Here is a 15,406-nt window from a genome sequence, read left to right on the forward strand (position 1 = left end):
TCCAGTCAAGACCTTGAGTGGAAGGTGCTGTGTACATTCAAGTGAAGCAGGGGTATGAACAACAAAGAGCCCTGTGGCACCTTATAGACTACCAGACGTATTGGAGCGTGAGCTTTCGTGGGTGAATACCCACTTCGTCGGATGCAGGACTAACACGGCTACCCCTCTGATACTTGCGGGGTATGAACATGATTGTTGCTGCAGTCCAGGGCTGCCAGGGTCCTCGCCGGGCGAGCTCAGCTGGTCTAGCTGCCTGTTTGAAATTACTGCCTTTGTTCAGCATTTTGGGAGGCAGCTTCACACCTTTAGGCATGGGCCCCTTAGACATAAACGTGCAGAGTAACAAATGAATTCTGTTCTGCTGCTCACCGTCACCCCCTGGTGCTTCACCGAGACGGGGCGACAGAGTGCAGTCCTTCCAAAAGCATAAGCAGAAACCTCCCCTAACTGTGCACCATATAGAGCCTGTGACACACAGCTGAGCAGTTCTGTATCTGTCCAGAAGGTGGATCTGGGGCACCCACAGAAACTACCTCACAATTCATTTAGGAGTTTCTATGTTATGTCTCATTATTATCTGCTCTAAATTCTGAATTTCTTCTTCCAGCAGCGTATGACCAGGGGTATTCTCCTCCATACGTGGAGGTAAGTTCATGGGCCTCTCCATTTGTGTTCACTCCCGGCTCACTCTGTTATCCCTCATCATAATGCCCTTCTCTCTGATCAGATCCAAGTCTGAACCTGGTGCTTAATTAACACTGGCCACAGGGAGGTGCTCCTGAGGCAGGCTATGCTTCCCCGTCCCCATGCACCGACTGTGGGTATAAAACCAGGGGAAACTATTAGGGGACAAGAGAGCCCAGCATTAGCTTGGGAAATCCCAGCAACAATCTATGTAAATAAATCAGTACAACGCCCCCGCCCCCGCGGTATCTTTGGCTGGAGTCTTAATTCAGTTCCTACCCTGCCAGGGCGAACATCTGATCAGCAGGGGGCCCTTCAACCCCTCCCTTTGCCCTCCACTACACCCCACAGTGCTCAGGGGTCGGTGTCAGTGGTCCCAGAGCTTGGGAGTGCACCCGGATGGGCCCCTTGGCAGCCACTACCTGTGGTACTAGGAACTGTGCCGTTAAGGACTGAGCTTCGCAGACAGACAGTCTAGGTAGGGGGGTTTGTAGAGAAAATACAGTGGTTCAAGGGAGACACTAGATTTGTTTATGGGTAAACGGATGGCTCAAGGGTTTTCTTTAGGCTGGACGGTCTGGGGGGAGGCACTTATGGTTATGCACAACCAGTTGGCAGGGAACCGGGCACAGAATACAGCAGAGCTCTTGCACTAAGTGATCAGTGAGCAGCTCCAGACCACCTAACCCGGCCATAGAGATTTCAGCGGGGCTGGTGCTGGGCAGGGGGGCCCTCGCTAGTGTTCCCACAGCTCTGCTGCTGACCCCCATGGTCCTGGCACCGCCTCTGCACCCTCCCTCTGTGTCTTTGCAAAGTCTTCAGTGAATCATAGACTCTCAGGGTTGGAGGGGACCTCAGGAGGGATCTAGTCCAACCCCCTGCTCAAAGCAGGACCAAACCCAACTAAACCATCCAGTGGATGAGGCTCGGTGGCCCGTAGGACCCTTGAGCGGAGTCCTTGCCCCCTTCCTGCCCCAGTCTCCCCAGTTCGGGCCATTGCCCCACCAAGCTGCAGTTTGGCCGTGGGCTGAGGCTGTCCCTGTTCTCCAGCGGTGCTAGGCGTGAGCTCCCCACCCTCTGGCGTGCCAGGCACAGGGCCCGGGGCTGGAGCATGGTGCGACTGGCAGGTCAGGCGGAGCAGGGGAGAGATGCCAGCTCCCAGGGGCTTCCCCCAGGACACTGTCTGCCCGGGGTGGGCCAGGCCAGGGTCGCCGCTGGCCCCCTTCCAAGGGAACGATCCCCGGCTGCGAGTCCCTGAACCCAGCGGCGCTTGCACCTGCGAGACCCCGCGGCTGCCTCCCTCCTTCCCGGCCGGCCCCGCTCCCCGGCCCGGGTGGGCCCGCAGCCAGGACTACAGCTCCCAGCATGCCGGGGCGGGGGCGGGGGCCGGGCCGGGCGGGGGGCGGGCGTCGCTGCTGTTCTCTCTCCCCGCCAGCAAATCAGCTGCTCGCCCCCCCCCCCCCCGCCCGCCTCTGTTTTCCTCCCCGCGCCGCGCACACGCAGCGGCTGCGCTGCAATGAATGAGCCGCCGGCGCAGGGGCGGGCGAGGCGATCTCGGCCCCGGAGCCCCCCGAGCCGCTGACCGCCCGGTGACCGGCCCCGCGGGGCGCCTCGGCCCGGGGCCACCAGCGAGCGAAGCTCCGTCTCGACTCGCCCCCCGCCCCCAGCCCCGGATCTCCGCCCGGGGCCCCTCCCCGCGCCCCGGCCCGCGGGCGGCTCCGGGATGCCCCGCCATGGGGGGGCTGCGGCGCGGCCGGGGACCGGCGCCCAGTGACATCCCCGCTCCGGAGAGACGCCGGGGCAAGTGACTGCAGCAGCCGCCTCCCCCAGCCGGGGACACACAAAGCCCATTGCCCCGAGAGCGGCGAGGGGCCAGCTCTGATCGCGGGGGGGCTCACAATGGCCAACAGACCCAAGACCAGCGAGGCCTTGAAGGTGGTGGCCCGATGCCGCCCCATGAACAGGAAGGAGGAAGCGGCCGGGTACGAGAGGATCTTGGAGATGGACGTGAAACTGGGGCAAGTGACCCTCCGGAACCCCAAGGCCGCCCCCGGGGAGCTGGCGAAGACCTTCACGTTCGACGCCGTGTATGACGCCAGCTCCAAGCAGGCGGACCTCTACGACGAGACGGTCAGGCCCCTGATAGACTCTGTCCTGCAAGGATTCAACGGGACCATCTTTGCCTACGGCCAGACGGGCACCGGGAAGACCTACACTATGCAAGGGGCCTGGACGGACCCAGAGAAGAGAGGGATCGTCCCCAATTCCTTTGAGCACATCTTCACCCACATCTCCCGGTCCCAGAACCAGCAGTACCTAGTGAGGGCCTCCTACCTGGAGATCTACCAAGAGGAGATCCGAGACCTCCTGGCGAAGGACCAGAGCAAGAAACTGGAGCTGAAGGAGAACCCTGAGACTGGAGTTTACATCAAAGACCTCTCTTCATTCGTGACCAAGAACGTCAAGGAGATCGAGCACGTCATGAACCTGGGCAACCAGACACGATCAGTGGGCAGCACCAACATGAATGAGTACAGCTCCCGCTCCCACGCCATCTTTGTGATCACGGTGGAGTGCAGCGAGACCGGCCTGGATGGAGAGGACCACATCCGGGTCGGCAAGCTCAACCTGGTGGACTTGGCAGGCAGCGAGCGCCAGAGCAAAATGGGGGGGCCAGGGGAAAGGCCTAAGGAGGCTTCCAAGATTAACCTCTCCCTCTCAGCTCTGGGCAACGTCATCTCTGCCTTGGTCGATGGCAAAAGCACTCACATCCCCTACAGAGACTCCAAGCTGACTCGCCTCCTGCAGGACTCCTTGGGTGGCAATGCCAAGACCATCATGGTGGCCACCCTAGGCCCAGCCTCTCACAGCTATGAGGAGAGCTTGTCCACCCTCAGGTTTGCCAACAGGGCAAAGAACATCAAGAATAAGCCGAGGGTCAACGAGGACCCAAAGGACACCCTGCTGCGGGAGTTCCAGGAGGAGATCATCCGGCTGAAAGCCCAGCTGGAGAAGCGAGGGATGCTGAGCAAGAAGAGGAGGCGAAACAGCCGAAGGAAGAAGGTGGTGGATGGAGAGGGCAATACGGAGGCCGAAGGGGAGGAGGACAATGATGATGGCCTAGAGAAGAACATGGAGAATTACTTGAAGGAGCAGAAGGAGAGGCTGGAAGAGGAGAAGGCGGCCATTCAAGATGACCACAGCCTGGTGAGTGAGGAGAAGCAGAAGCTGCTGGAGGAGAAGGAGAAGATGATAGAGGATCTGAGGAAGGAGCAAGAAGCCACCGAGTTACTGGCCATTAAGTACAAGGTAAGTGTCTCTGCTCACTGCACCACCAAGGGTTTGCATGGTCAAGCTGGGAGAGGGGCCCGTTTCACTAGCCGTCCTGGTGCACTGCATCCTACAGCCCATGCTGGCTAGTGCACCTGCAGCATTGCACTGCGGGAGCTTGTCTGTTTATGTGCTGTCCTGCCATAGATTCCTTTAGAGTCTCCTGGCCATTGGCTGCCAGGCCCTGCCTTACTCGCTTGCCTCTTGCTGGGAGGGGCTGGGGGGAGGGGAGATCAGTCTGGCAGTGACTGCTCAGCCGTGGGATGAGTTCGGCATCCTCGGTGAAGTCCCCGCCACATGACAAAGCTGTTTGCAGTGGTTCTGTGCGAATTCATACCCAGGACCATGGAGGTGACCTCCCAGATACGCACTGGCCAGCAGAGCCTGGGGGACAATGACAACCAATTGCAGCCTCCCTATTGTCTTCCGTCCTTCCTTGCAGCAGGTCCGTCACTGGTCTGCGAGCAAGGAGAGGCAGACCAATCGCAGCAGCACGCCTCTTCACGGCACCACTGTCCCACCCCGCTGGAGCCTGGGAACCCCAGTGATTCCCCACAGCTCATATCCCCCCCTCACCCTCTGCTTGACCTCCCCTCGCCCACAGATCGGAGCAGCCAGGAAGTGGGAGGAGGGTTCATTTTACCCCGGGTTGGCTGCATTGCTGCTGCTGAGCTGAGGCTGTGATGCTCTGTTTGAAAGCAAGACCTACTGTCCCTGCGTGGGAGCCCGAGGCTGGGCCAGCTGGTGGCTCACTCGCTGGGACAGTGTATCTGGGGCGTGGCTCATGGTCTGACATACAATGCTCACGCCCAGTGCATGCAGCGCTTTGCAGAGCCCTGGGGAGCACCTTGGGGGGGGGGGGCGGACCTACCCCGGGTCTGTGCTTTCTAAGCTTAGTGCAGCTAGCACATCACTGCCAAGGGGGCTCCACACCATCGCCTCCAGCTGGGGAAACCGAGGCACATACTTCCCCAAGGTCACAGAGCAAGTCTGCTCTAGAGCTGGGGAAAGAACCCAGGAGTCCTGACTCTCAGCCCCATGCTCGGTCCATTAAATCACAGCTGCCCTCCCACGACTTTCTCTGAACAGAATCCCCAGGCCAGAGCCCTGGCCCAGCACCCCTCCATTAACTTCCAAGCAGCTGCCCCTGCTTACCCTAGTGGGGAGTTGGAGCCCGGCCCACCCATGCCGCACCCTCCCCAGAACCGGCTACTGGTGGCCATGGTTCTGGTACAAGCGTTACCTCTGCCTGGCACCTCGCCCAGCCTTTTGGAGAGCGGCACCCCAGTGCGCCTGTATGAGTGCAGAGCACCCTCGCCAGGCAAGGGCTTTGCCACCCAAACCCCCTCCCCCCCCATGTCTGGGATGGAGACCCTTGCTGGCCCTGGGCTGTCAGTGCAGGTCCCCGCAGGCTGCCCCCTCCCCTCGTGGGCGTGGAGGAGACTGCGGGGTGCGTTTGGGGGCTGGAGTGGGGCTGAGGATCAGGTGTGTTTCCTGGTGGGTTAACGCCCTATGAGCTGGAGGACGCTGGCGTGGTTTGTTAACTCCTGGCAGCCCAGTGTTGCAGGTGTGAATATTAGGTGTGATCTCTTTGGAGGAGCTGCTGCTTTCCCTCTGGGGGTAGCTTTGGGGACCGGGGTGTATTTGGGCAGGATTCCTGAAGGCCACAGCCACCAAGCTCCCGCATGGGAAGCTTGGGCTGAAATCGGCAAAAATCTTTGATGCAGAGAAAGGTTCCTCTTTGGGTCAGTCCCAGAATCCTGCAGGGCCCGGTGGGTTTACAGAGTGGTGCTGTGGCCCGGGGGCATTGGGAGTCCGGTCAGGGCTCCCGCTGAGGGTCCAGGTGTGGCAGCAGGTCAATACGGCACCAAGGGGCCCGGGTACAGTGATGGGTCAGTGGTCTCCAGAACCCAGCTGGAGCAAAGAGTCAGTGCTGTGTGTGGAGCACTGGATTAATGCTGCACCCAGGTGCCCACTTAGAAAGGCAGCTCTCTGCCACCCTCCCCCCGGGACCTCCGCCTGCTCTGGGTTATTAGTCTCCATCTGCCCAAGGCAAGGACCATCACACCGAGCAATGCCGGCTTCCTGGGTGCCGGGTCCGGGTCTGATCAATAGTAGGGGTGTCAGGTGATCACCACAGCGGACAAGAAGGAATCACCCCTCCAGGGGGCAGTCTTGCCCAGTTAGCACGGGCCGTTAGGAGGGGTGCTCTAAAGCATCATGTTGCAGCTGCTGCCGGAGGCAAGAGATCAGACTGAGAAGGCCACTGGTCGGGCATTTCCTGTGTTCCACCTAATCCAGTGTGTGCGGAGGGGCCGCTGCTCAGGGCTGAGGGGCATTGGCAGAGCAGCCGTGTGTTGAGGGGGGAGGATCCCAGGCCCGGCACAGGGGGAAGGGCTGCAGGTAGGGAGGAGCAGGGGTGGCTATGGGCTGGCTTTGAGATGCATCAGCAGATTGTAGGAGGAGGCGGGGAACACAGGGCTGGAGTAGCAGGAGGTGCTCAGAGGAAAGATCTGCTGAGGACCCGCTCTGCATTTTGCCTGGGTCAAGCTCTGTTGGTTGTTAGGCCCCCAAGTTTTGTGACCTTTGATCTGCTCACTAATGCGTCTGCAGCTTGAGCGCTTCCTCCCAGGGAGGCAAAGCGGCATATTGAAGGAGCTCACCGGCAGTGGACACACAATCCCAAGTCATGGGGCTGGGCCGCTCACCTTCCAGATCCTGGGCGGACCAAGTGGGCGGGTGGCCAAGGGCTGGGTATTAATGAGAAAGCTGCACCAAGCCTTGGGCCGGAGCCGTCCAAGCAGGAAGTGGCTCAGAGGTTTAGAGGCCCAGAATTCAGATACTCTCATGTCAGAAGCACGAGTCCTTCAGCCCAAGGATCGCCTGTGAGCTGCACCTGACCAGGGCTGATTCCATCCAGGAGTGAGCAGAGGCATGCGAGCCCGCCCCCCCTCGCCTTCCCCCCGTGCCTTGCAGTGTTCTGCAGCGCCCCTCAGACTGCACAGCTCCCCGCAGGCTGGTCCAGGCTGTCTGAACAGGGCACTGGCCATCCTTTGCCTCCAGCTCCTGCTCTCCGCAAATCCTCCTGGAAACGTCCCTCCCTCTCGACCCTTGGGTCTGCCATTGTGTGGCAGAGGGTGGCAGCCTCTCTGCATCCCCGTTCGTGGGTGCTGTGACCTGCCAGCCTCTTCTGCACTATGGGGCGCTTTGGTTTTGCTCTGCTTTTCCTTGCTCAGCCCCAGGCCCTTTGTTCTCCTGATAATGGCTGTTAACACCCCTGTGTTGTGGAGCGGTGCAGTGCAGACCCTCCCTGCGCTCTGCCAGCCCATGCTGCACCGGGCCGCTGGCAGTGTCTCTCTCTCTCTCGCAGTGGGCCCCGTTTTGGCATCAGACCCATGTCCACACTGGGCTCTCTGGTGTATGCTCCTGGCTGTCTGTTAACGAGCTCTGTGACCCCCACAATCACATTGTCCCTCTCCCCCCATCACCTTGCCAGCTCTGCACGGTCTGGGCCCAGTCCTGTAGGCCTGGCTTAGTTAATGTTCCAGTTATCTCAGTGGGAGGGAGGCCGATGGCAGGACGCAGCCTCGAATGGGGGCGATTCTCCACCCTCTTGCCCAGCCGTTGCTGTCTCAGTCACTGTGTGTACCGGGTGTCATCCTGCCTTGGGCTGGAGGCTGCATCGCTGCTGTGTGGTGCCCTTGGCCTGGCCTCTCCAGCTATTCGCCCACTTCCCACCTGCTCTCACGCGGGGGGTGCTGCTCCTCCTGGTCTCTAGGAGGCAGACGGGGGCAGCCTGGTTTACACACGCTGCCCACGATTCCAGCTCGGAAGCCAGCCATGAATCGGGGGCTTGGACGTGGGTTCCACGGGTGGCCAGGGTGAGGCGTGCAGGGGAGAGGGGCTCCAGCCTCCTGGATGGGCGAGGCTGGCACTGCCAGGAGCTTTATGTGCATTGGGCTGGAGCACCGGGCAGGACACTGGGAGTCTGAGTGAGTCTATGGAGAAGTCCTGCCACCTGTCCCAGTGTTTGCAGAACAGCCCCGAGTGCTCTCCACTGTTCCATAGGGCTGGCCTCCCCTGTGCCCACACAGACACACACACACCCGGGGCCCAGCAGCTCATGTTCCTTCAGGACCAGGGGCTGGGTGAGTGTCTGCATCCCCAGTGTTCTCTGGCTACTGCTGAGAAATGAGAGAAGCAGGGACAGAGACTGGCTGGATCTGCATCTCCCTCCCCTTTGTACCAACTTCCTCTCCTGCTGCCAGACGTGGGCCAGCAGGGCACCACCTCTTGTTTGCACCTCGATTATATCTGATGATTTGTACTGTGATAGCGTCCAGGGGCCCAAATCCTAGCCCAGGGCCCACAGAACAACCAAGAGAGTCCCTGCCCCAAAGAGCTTCCAGGCAAGACGAGACACCAGCCGGATTCAGACAGACGGCTGGGAGAGCACAAGGAAACGAGAAGACAGAGGCTAGGACGAGAAGCAATGGGCTTAAATTGCATCAAGGGCGGTTTAGGTTGGATATTAGGAAAAACTTCCTACCTGTCAGAGTGGTTAAGCACTGGAATAAATTGCCCAGGGAGGTTGTGGAATCTCCGTCACTGGGGATATTTAAGAGCAGGTTGGACAAACACCTGTCAGGGATGGTCTAGACAATACTTAGTCCTGCTCTGAGTGCAGGGGACTGGACTTGATGACCTCTCAAGGTCCCTTCCAGTCCTGCGATTGTGTGATTCTGAACAGCGTGGTAGGCTGTGGTCTCAGCACACCAGCTGCCAAACCGTGGTCACGTTTTGTGGGCGTCGTAGCAGAGAGGGGTTCTACAGAGGGTTTTGAAGGATAATGAGTAGGTTTGTGGACCTCCCATGTGAGGGACAGCCTGGGAGAAAGCAGGAAGGGGCGTGTTGGGAAATGTAATGAATGGGTGCTGGTGGCGGGTGCCATGGGCCGAGCAGAGATGGGGGCGGGTGGGAACTAGGCTGTGAAGGGCCTTGGAAACGAAGTAGCTTTGTTTGGTGTGATGGAGACGGGGAGTCCTGTCGGCTTAGAGCGTCTTCATAAAAGCGCCACAGAAGCTGCGCCGATGCAGCGTTTCAAGTGTGGACGTGCCCTGAGACACAACCTGGATGTGAAGACCTGGAGAAAGGTCCAGGTCAAAGGTGATGCCCAGGTTATGGGCTGGAGTGATGGGAAGCGTAGTGGTGGTGCCCACAGTGATGGATAAACCAGGGATGGGTGAGGGCTTGGGGGCAAAGATTAGGAACTTTGTTTTAGTCGTGTTGAGCTTGAGCTCCTGGCTGGACATCCACGAGGAGATCTTGGAGAGACAGGCCAAGATTTCAGTTTGGACAGAGAGATGAGTCCGCACTGGTGAGGTAGATCTGTGAGCTGCTGGTGTGGAGGCGATTGCAGAAGTGGTGCTTGCAAATAAAACTGCTCAGAGACCAGGTGCTGAGGGTCCTCCCATCCCCGTTCCAGTGGTCCCTCCTGGCCTAGGGGTCTATGCATCCCCAGTCTCCTCGCCCAGCCATAACTCCAGGCAGCCACCTCCTGGTTCCACAGGTCACTCTGATATGGAGCAGGCCAGGTGACTAGTTTTGTCAATAACTAACAGGCCTTAAAGCGGAGGTCCCCAATCTGTGGGGTGCGCCGCTCTAGCAGGGCAAAGAGGAATATTTGGGGGACTTGGCTGGGGCCCAGGCAAGCCCCCATGGAGGACGGAGAGGGAGTGCCACCCAGCTCCGCTCCTGGCCCTGTGCCCGGGGTCCTGGCTGCCAGTCCCGCGCCCAGGGATCCAGCTGCTGGCCCCGCTCCTGGGGCACCACTTCTGGCCACGGCTGCCGGCCCCATGCCTGGGGATCCAGCTGCTGACCCCACTCCTGGAGCTCTGCCCCCGGCCGGGGCTGCTGGCCTCGGCCCCTGGTGGAGGCTCCGTTCCTGCCCCCGCCTCCAGCTAGAGCCCCAGCGTTGGCCTGCTTCCCCCTATCCGCATCCCCCTCACAGAGCCAGGGGGGCACAGACTGGGGCAAGCGGGACACATGTTAAAAAGTTTGGGGACCACTGCCTTAAAGGGACAGCGTGGCCTCCGACCACTTCAGCTCCCCAGCTCCTCCATTACCTGGGGAGTGTTTATTTGACCCTTGGCCTCATGCAAGCAGGCGAGATGAGATCTTAGGATCCATGGGGATGCCCCCAGCGCTTGTTACAGTGGCCTCTGGAGACCGGCCGTGGCTCCCTCTGGCCGGCAGCAGGGCAGTGGGTGCACACAGACGCCGGGGGGGGGGACAGGGGAGGCGGGGGTCATGGAATGTGGCGTTGCCGTGAATGGAGCTCTGTGTCTGGCACAGTCACTCACTCATTTAACAAGCATAATGCCCATTAGCGAGCGTTTCACTGCACGCAGCCAATGGGGACGACGTGCTCCAGGCATAAAGGGGGCTGTTGTGCTCGCCAGAGAGCTGCACGCATGCGCAGGCGTGAACACAGACAGACACACAGGGACGCTCTCCGTCACCCCCCCCCCCCCCGACTCTCTCCCTCTGGTCAGGTTGCTCACGCGTATTTCCCCACACTGGGCGAGCAGACGCGAAGGCCACGTTCACGCCCAAGGCGATGCCGGTCCCCGAGCATTAGCCCATCCCCACCCTCAGCCACTCCAACACACGTAGCCATCCCTAAGACGCTCCTTTTCCAGTCAGCAGTGCCGCGCCCCGGGCATAGTGCCATCCCCTGCCAGAAGAGAAGGCAATGACCATCCCTCATCTCTTCCTGCTTTCAGTAGGACACCCTTGTGATGTCTCAGGGGGCCCCCTGGCTGGCAGCCCCTTGGCATAGCCTGAGTTTGATTTTTGGGGTGCACACGAGGGCTCTGCTCCTTGGGCAGAAGCTGGTACAGCCCATGGGACGTGGGAAGGGGAATTCAGCCTATGGCCTTCAATGACCACAAGTGGTCAGGACCTTCACAGGCACCTCCTCCAGCAGCACTGCGTCCCCTAGCACTGTGCTGGGGCGTTAGTTCATGGCTGACACAGTGGAGAGAGTGTCACGTGCGGGGCGGGGGGAGATCTCCGACCAGGCCAGACCAGCCTGGTGCTTTTCAAAGCTCAGGGCTTGCTGGGAAACGAGGGGGGTTGATTCCCAGGACTATCCCATTGCCTGGGGGGACATGTTGAAAGACCCTCTTGGACCCCAGGTATGGCTCTGGGTGGCTGCACTCCCCTGGACCCAGAGCAGCTCCGTGTCTGACCCAGATCTGCTCTGGGTAGGGGGAGGAGGAGCGAGCACTGGCTGCAGCCTCTGGAGTCCATGTATCACGGGAGTGTAACTTGCCGAAAGCCTCGCGTCCAATGTCCGAGGTCAAGAAAAACCACCCCTTCCTAGCGCTCCTGTGCTTCGCCCCTTTGTGACACCGGGTCGCAAGGAAACTGAACCTTTCCGCAAAAATGGAGCAAATGTAGACACCTGGGTACCTCAGTGTGGGTGGGAACCAGGCAGAGAACAGGGCTTGGCTCCTGTGCTCCCCAGTGAAGTCTGAGAGGGCGAAGTCCTTCCCAGTGACCGGTCTGGCTGGCCCAGAGGCACTGGAGCCCACGAGTGATTCCAGCGGGAGCACAAAAGGGAACTGAACAATGTTCGACCCTGCAGTTCTGCAATGTCAAGACGACTGCAGTCCATGGCAGGATGTCACTTGGGAACAGCTCATTGCCATGGGCTGGCTGGTCCCTGGAAGCGAGTCGGGCCTCGGTCGCCTAGGAGGGGCCTTCTTTATTGAGAACGAGCCCCGCCCGGCCCACCTGGAAGTCATCAGCTGCCTCGGTGGCGAGTTGGCAGCGGAATAGTTAATGGCACCTGGACTCGATAAAAGGCTACCAGAGTGCAGGTGGAGAAGGGTGCTCCTAGAGCGAGGAGACTCCTAAGGGGAGGTAAACCCAGGGAAAGGAGCGTAGAGGGGGCCCTGCCAGGAGCCACCTGCTGCCACAGGGCTTGAGGGGACTCTGCCTCGGCCATAGCCTGTCGGGAAGCAGCACACGGAGCCAGCGCTGGGAGGAGTCGCTCTGTGAAAGGGACCTGGAGGCAGCGAAAGGTAGAAGTGGCCCCGGGGAAGGAGCAGTGAGTCTGAGGAAGCAGCCCTTAGCTGCTTAATACAGTGCCCCAGAAACCCAAGTAGGGGGACCTGGGTTCCCCTGCCAGCCACCGAGGATTGGGGAACAAGAACTGTGGAGCCCGGGGTGGGGCCACGGCCTGGGATAAGGTGTATAGCACAGGCCAGAGAACTGCTCCTAGATCATTAGACTTCTGTTCGGTTGGACCCTGTATTACCCTGGAAGGGGATGGGACTGGCCAGAGGGCTGAGTTGTGAGACGAGGGAAACCACCGCAGGCTCAGGGTGGGTCACAAGGGACCATGCAGGCTAATGAGCGACACCCCCCTGCACACAAGTTCTTTATAACGGGTTCTCAACCTTTTTCTAAGGCCCCCCCTCAACGTGCTGTAAAACCTCCACAAGCCGCCTGTGTCACAGTAGCTGGTTTTCTGTATATAAAAGCCAGGACCAGCGTTGGGGGGCAGCAAACAGGGAAATTGCCTGGGGCCCCATGTCAGAGGGAGCCCCATGAAGCTAAGCTGCTCAGGCTTCGGCTTCAGCCCCAGGTGGTGGGGCTCAGGGCTTCAGGCTTCAGCCCCATGCAGTGGGGCTTTGGCTTTCTGCCCCGGGCCCCAGTGAGTCTGGCGCTGGCCCTACTTGATGGACCCCCTGAAACCTGCTCACGGGGCCCCGGAGCCCTGGTGGAGAACCGGTGCTTTGTAAGAAGCCAGGGGAGGCATTGAGCAGTAGGTCAGTACCTAAGGCGAAGGGATGGAGAGGTGACCAGTTACCGGTTCGACTGATAACTCAGGCAAGGCCAATTCATGGTGAGAAATGGACTTAACTCCGCACAGAACAGCGGATGTTTGCGGCGCTTGTGAGCCGGCTGCTCCCCAAATGAAATTGCTGGAAAGCAGCAAAAGAACAGACGTGCTTCTAGTTACAGCTGCATAGAAACGTATCAAGACTGACTAGACGGAGAGCAAACGGCGGAGCCCAGGTCTGTTTGTTGTAAGTACGCAGGCCGTCACCACAGACGAGCTGCAGTATCAAGCATGCAATGAAAGCAACCGCTTTGTAAAGGTGTGTTTTGCTCTTAGTTGAAACAGCAAATAAATAAATAGCGACAGTACCTCGAAACCTCCTGATGCAGCGCTAAGCTCTGATGATGCAGGGAATTTTTTTGTTGAGCCTCTTGATAAATTGACAAAACAAGGCTCTGCAAGAGATTAGTGTGTGACAGTGGAAATGAACAAAAAGTGAATTTCAAAGCAGATCCCAGAGCTGAGTGCAACATAATCACAGGCAGTCTGATTAGCGGTTGCCTGATGTGACCCGTGAATAGTAAGTGTGTTTAACAGGCTCATGTGTGAAAGCAGCATAGGCTGTACATGTAAGGAAAGTTACCACTCAGAGACTGAAAGAGGAGAATATGAAGTCCCCTATGAGCTGGAGTTGATGAGCATTCTGAATATGCAGATAATCACACGGATCTATAACTTCCAGGGTAATAAAGGGTCCAATCAAACAGAAGTCTAATCATCTGCGGGTCCAGCTGCAAAAGAGATTCTTAAAGAATTTGATGAAGTGTTTAACCTATTCTACCCTCCGTGGTGATAGAGACCCTAGAATGCTGCCAAAATACAGGTGCTGGGGAATTCATAGATTCCAAAGCCAGACGGGTCGACTGATTGCCGAGTCCGGCCTCTTGTGTAGCACAGGCCGTAGGACTTCCGCCAAAACTATCCTAGAGCTGATCTTTTAGAGAAACATCCAAGTGCGATTTAAAAATGGCCAGTGATGGAGAATCCACCAGTTCCCAATGATCGTTCCAAAGCGTTGTGAGAACTGAGCAATAAAGGAAAAGCTCCGACTGGACGGTAAAACTAGATGGTGTTGAGTGAACACAAGGGTCAGTGGTGTGATCGCTGTAATAAACTCAAACCAGTGGCGAGTTTGTAGAGATCCAAAAGAATAAGCCCGTGTGGTGGGGTACCTACCCCACACAGGTGGTGAAAGGGCTCATGTGGGCCTCAGAGGCCAGCTACCCCACCCACAGGGTGCAACCTGCTGAGGTAGTTGGCCTCTTAACTAATGACACCCCAATGTGAGGGGGTCGGGGGGTGCTCTAAACAGGAAGTTTAGAGCAGTCGGGGGCTCAGGGAGAGAGGGAGGTATTCTTCAGTCCCTCTCCTGGTTGTAGGGAGTGGAGAAACCTGTGGAGAACTGGAAGGCTCTGGCAGGGTGAGGAAAAAGCCAGGGAAGAGCGTGGTAGGAAGAAGTCCAGGGAGGTGGCAGCCAGAAGTTTGGTGGAGTGAATCTTGACTGCCTGTCTGAGGGTCCCTGGACTGGAACCCAGTACAGAGGGTGGGCTGGGGTTCCCCTACCAGCCACTGGTAAGGTGGCGTGAAGTCCCTCAGCAGGGGCAGTAGAGTAGAGGAAGCTGAGAAAAGGGTGTATGAACCACTGGGCCTAGAATGGAGGGCAGCAGACCATAATTTTGTTTTTGCTGGACTTCCTGTTGCCCTGGAGAGGTGGGACCAAAGTGTGACCTGAGGTTGATCGCCACAGGACTGGAGGAGCGTTGGCAGGTGGTGCTAGAAGAGGAAAGCTGCTGTGTAATGCCCAGCAGTGAGGGGCGCTCCAGCAGTGAGTCGACTCTGCTCCAGGCCACTGGATGTAAGGGCCACCTCGTGAGAGCCATTGAGGAGGTCACGTTTGGACTTCACAATAAGAGTGACTTCACTTTTGGGTGCAAGTCAGAGATAGAGAAAGCACGCAGCTTTGCACCTTCCGCTCCCCTTTCGGGGTAGCCTGGGGAGCAGGGACTCTGGAAAAGGTGTTGAGATTGCAGTGGACAGTCTACTGAACATGAGCTCCCAATGCCATGCTGTGGCAAAAACGGCAAGGGGGAGATGTGTAAACGGGAGCAGTGACTAGGAAGAGGGTGGTGATTTTTTTACTTCTGTATGTGGCATTGGGGAGAGTAATATTGGAATGCTGCCTCCAGTTCTGGTGTCCACATCTCAAAAAGGATGCTGAAAAGCTGGAGACGGTGCAGAGAAGAGTCACAAACATGATTGGAGGGATGGAGAAAATGCCTTACCATGAAAGAGTTCAGCTTATCAAAATGCCTTACCGTGTTTAGCTTATCAAAAAGAAGATGGAGAGGGTGACTTGATTATAGTACATGAGTACTTTCATGGGGAGGAAATAACAGCTACTAAAGTGCTCTGTAACTTAGTGGAGAAAGGTAGAACATAAGAGTGGCCGTACTGTGTCAGACCAAAGGTCCATCTAGC

General features: G+C 58.3%; 1 protein-coding gene across 3 annotated transcripts in view; it reads left to right on the plus strand.

Moving 5' to 3' along the window:
* The first annotated feature begins 2,212 nt into the window (after positions 1–2,212).
* The window catches only part of KIF3C (kinesin family member 3C), a 55,670-nt gene continuing 42,476 nt past the window's right edge, over positions 2,213–15,406 (plus strand). For all 3 annotated transcript variants that reach the window (XM_039531967.1, XM_039531968.1, XM_039531969.1), the window contains exon 1: positions 2,213–3,993. In XM_039531967.1, the coding sequence (XP_039387901.1) occupies positions 2,584–3,993 (1,410 nt within the window). In that variant the 5' untranslated portion in view covers positions 2,213–2,583. The remainder of the gene's footprint in view (positions 3,994–15,406) is intronic.

This window comes from Mauremys reevesii, linkage group 3 (genome assembly GCF_016161935.1).
Source record: "Mauremys reevesii isolate NIE-2019 linkage group 3, ASM1616193v1, whole genome shotgun sequence".
NCBI lineage: Eukaryota > Metazoa > Chordata > Testudines > Geoemydidae > Mauremys > Mauremys reevesii.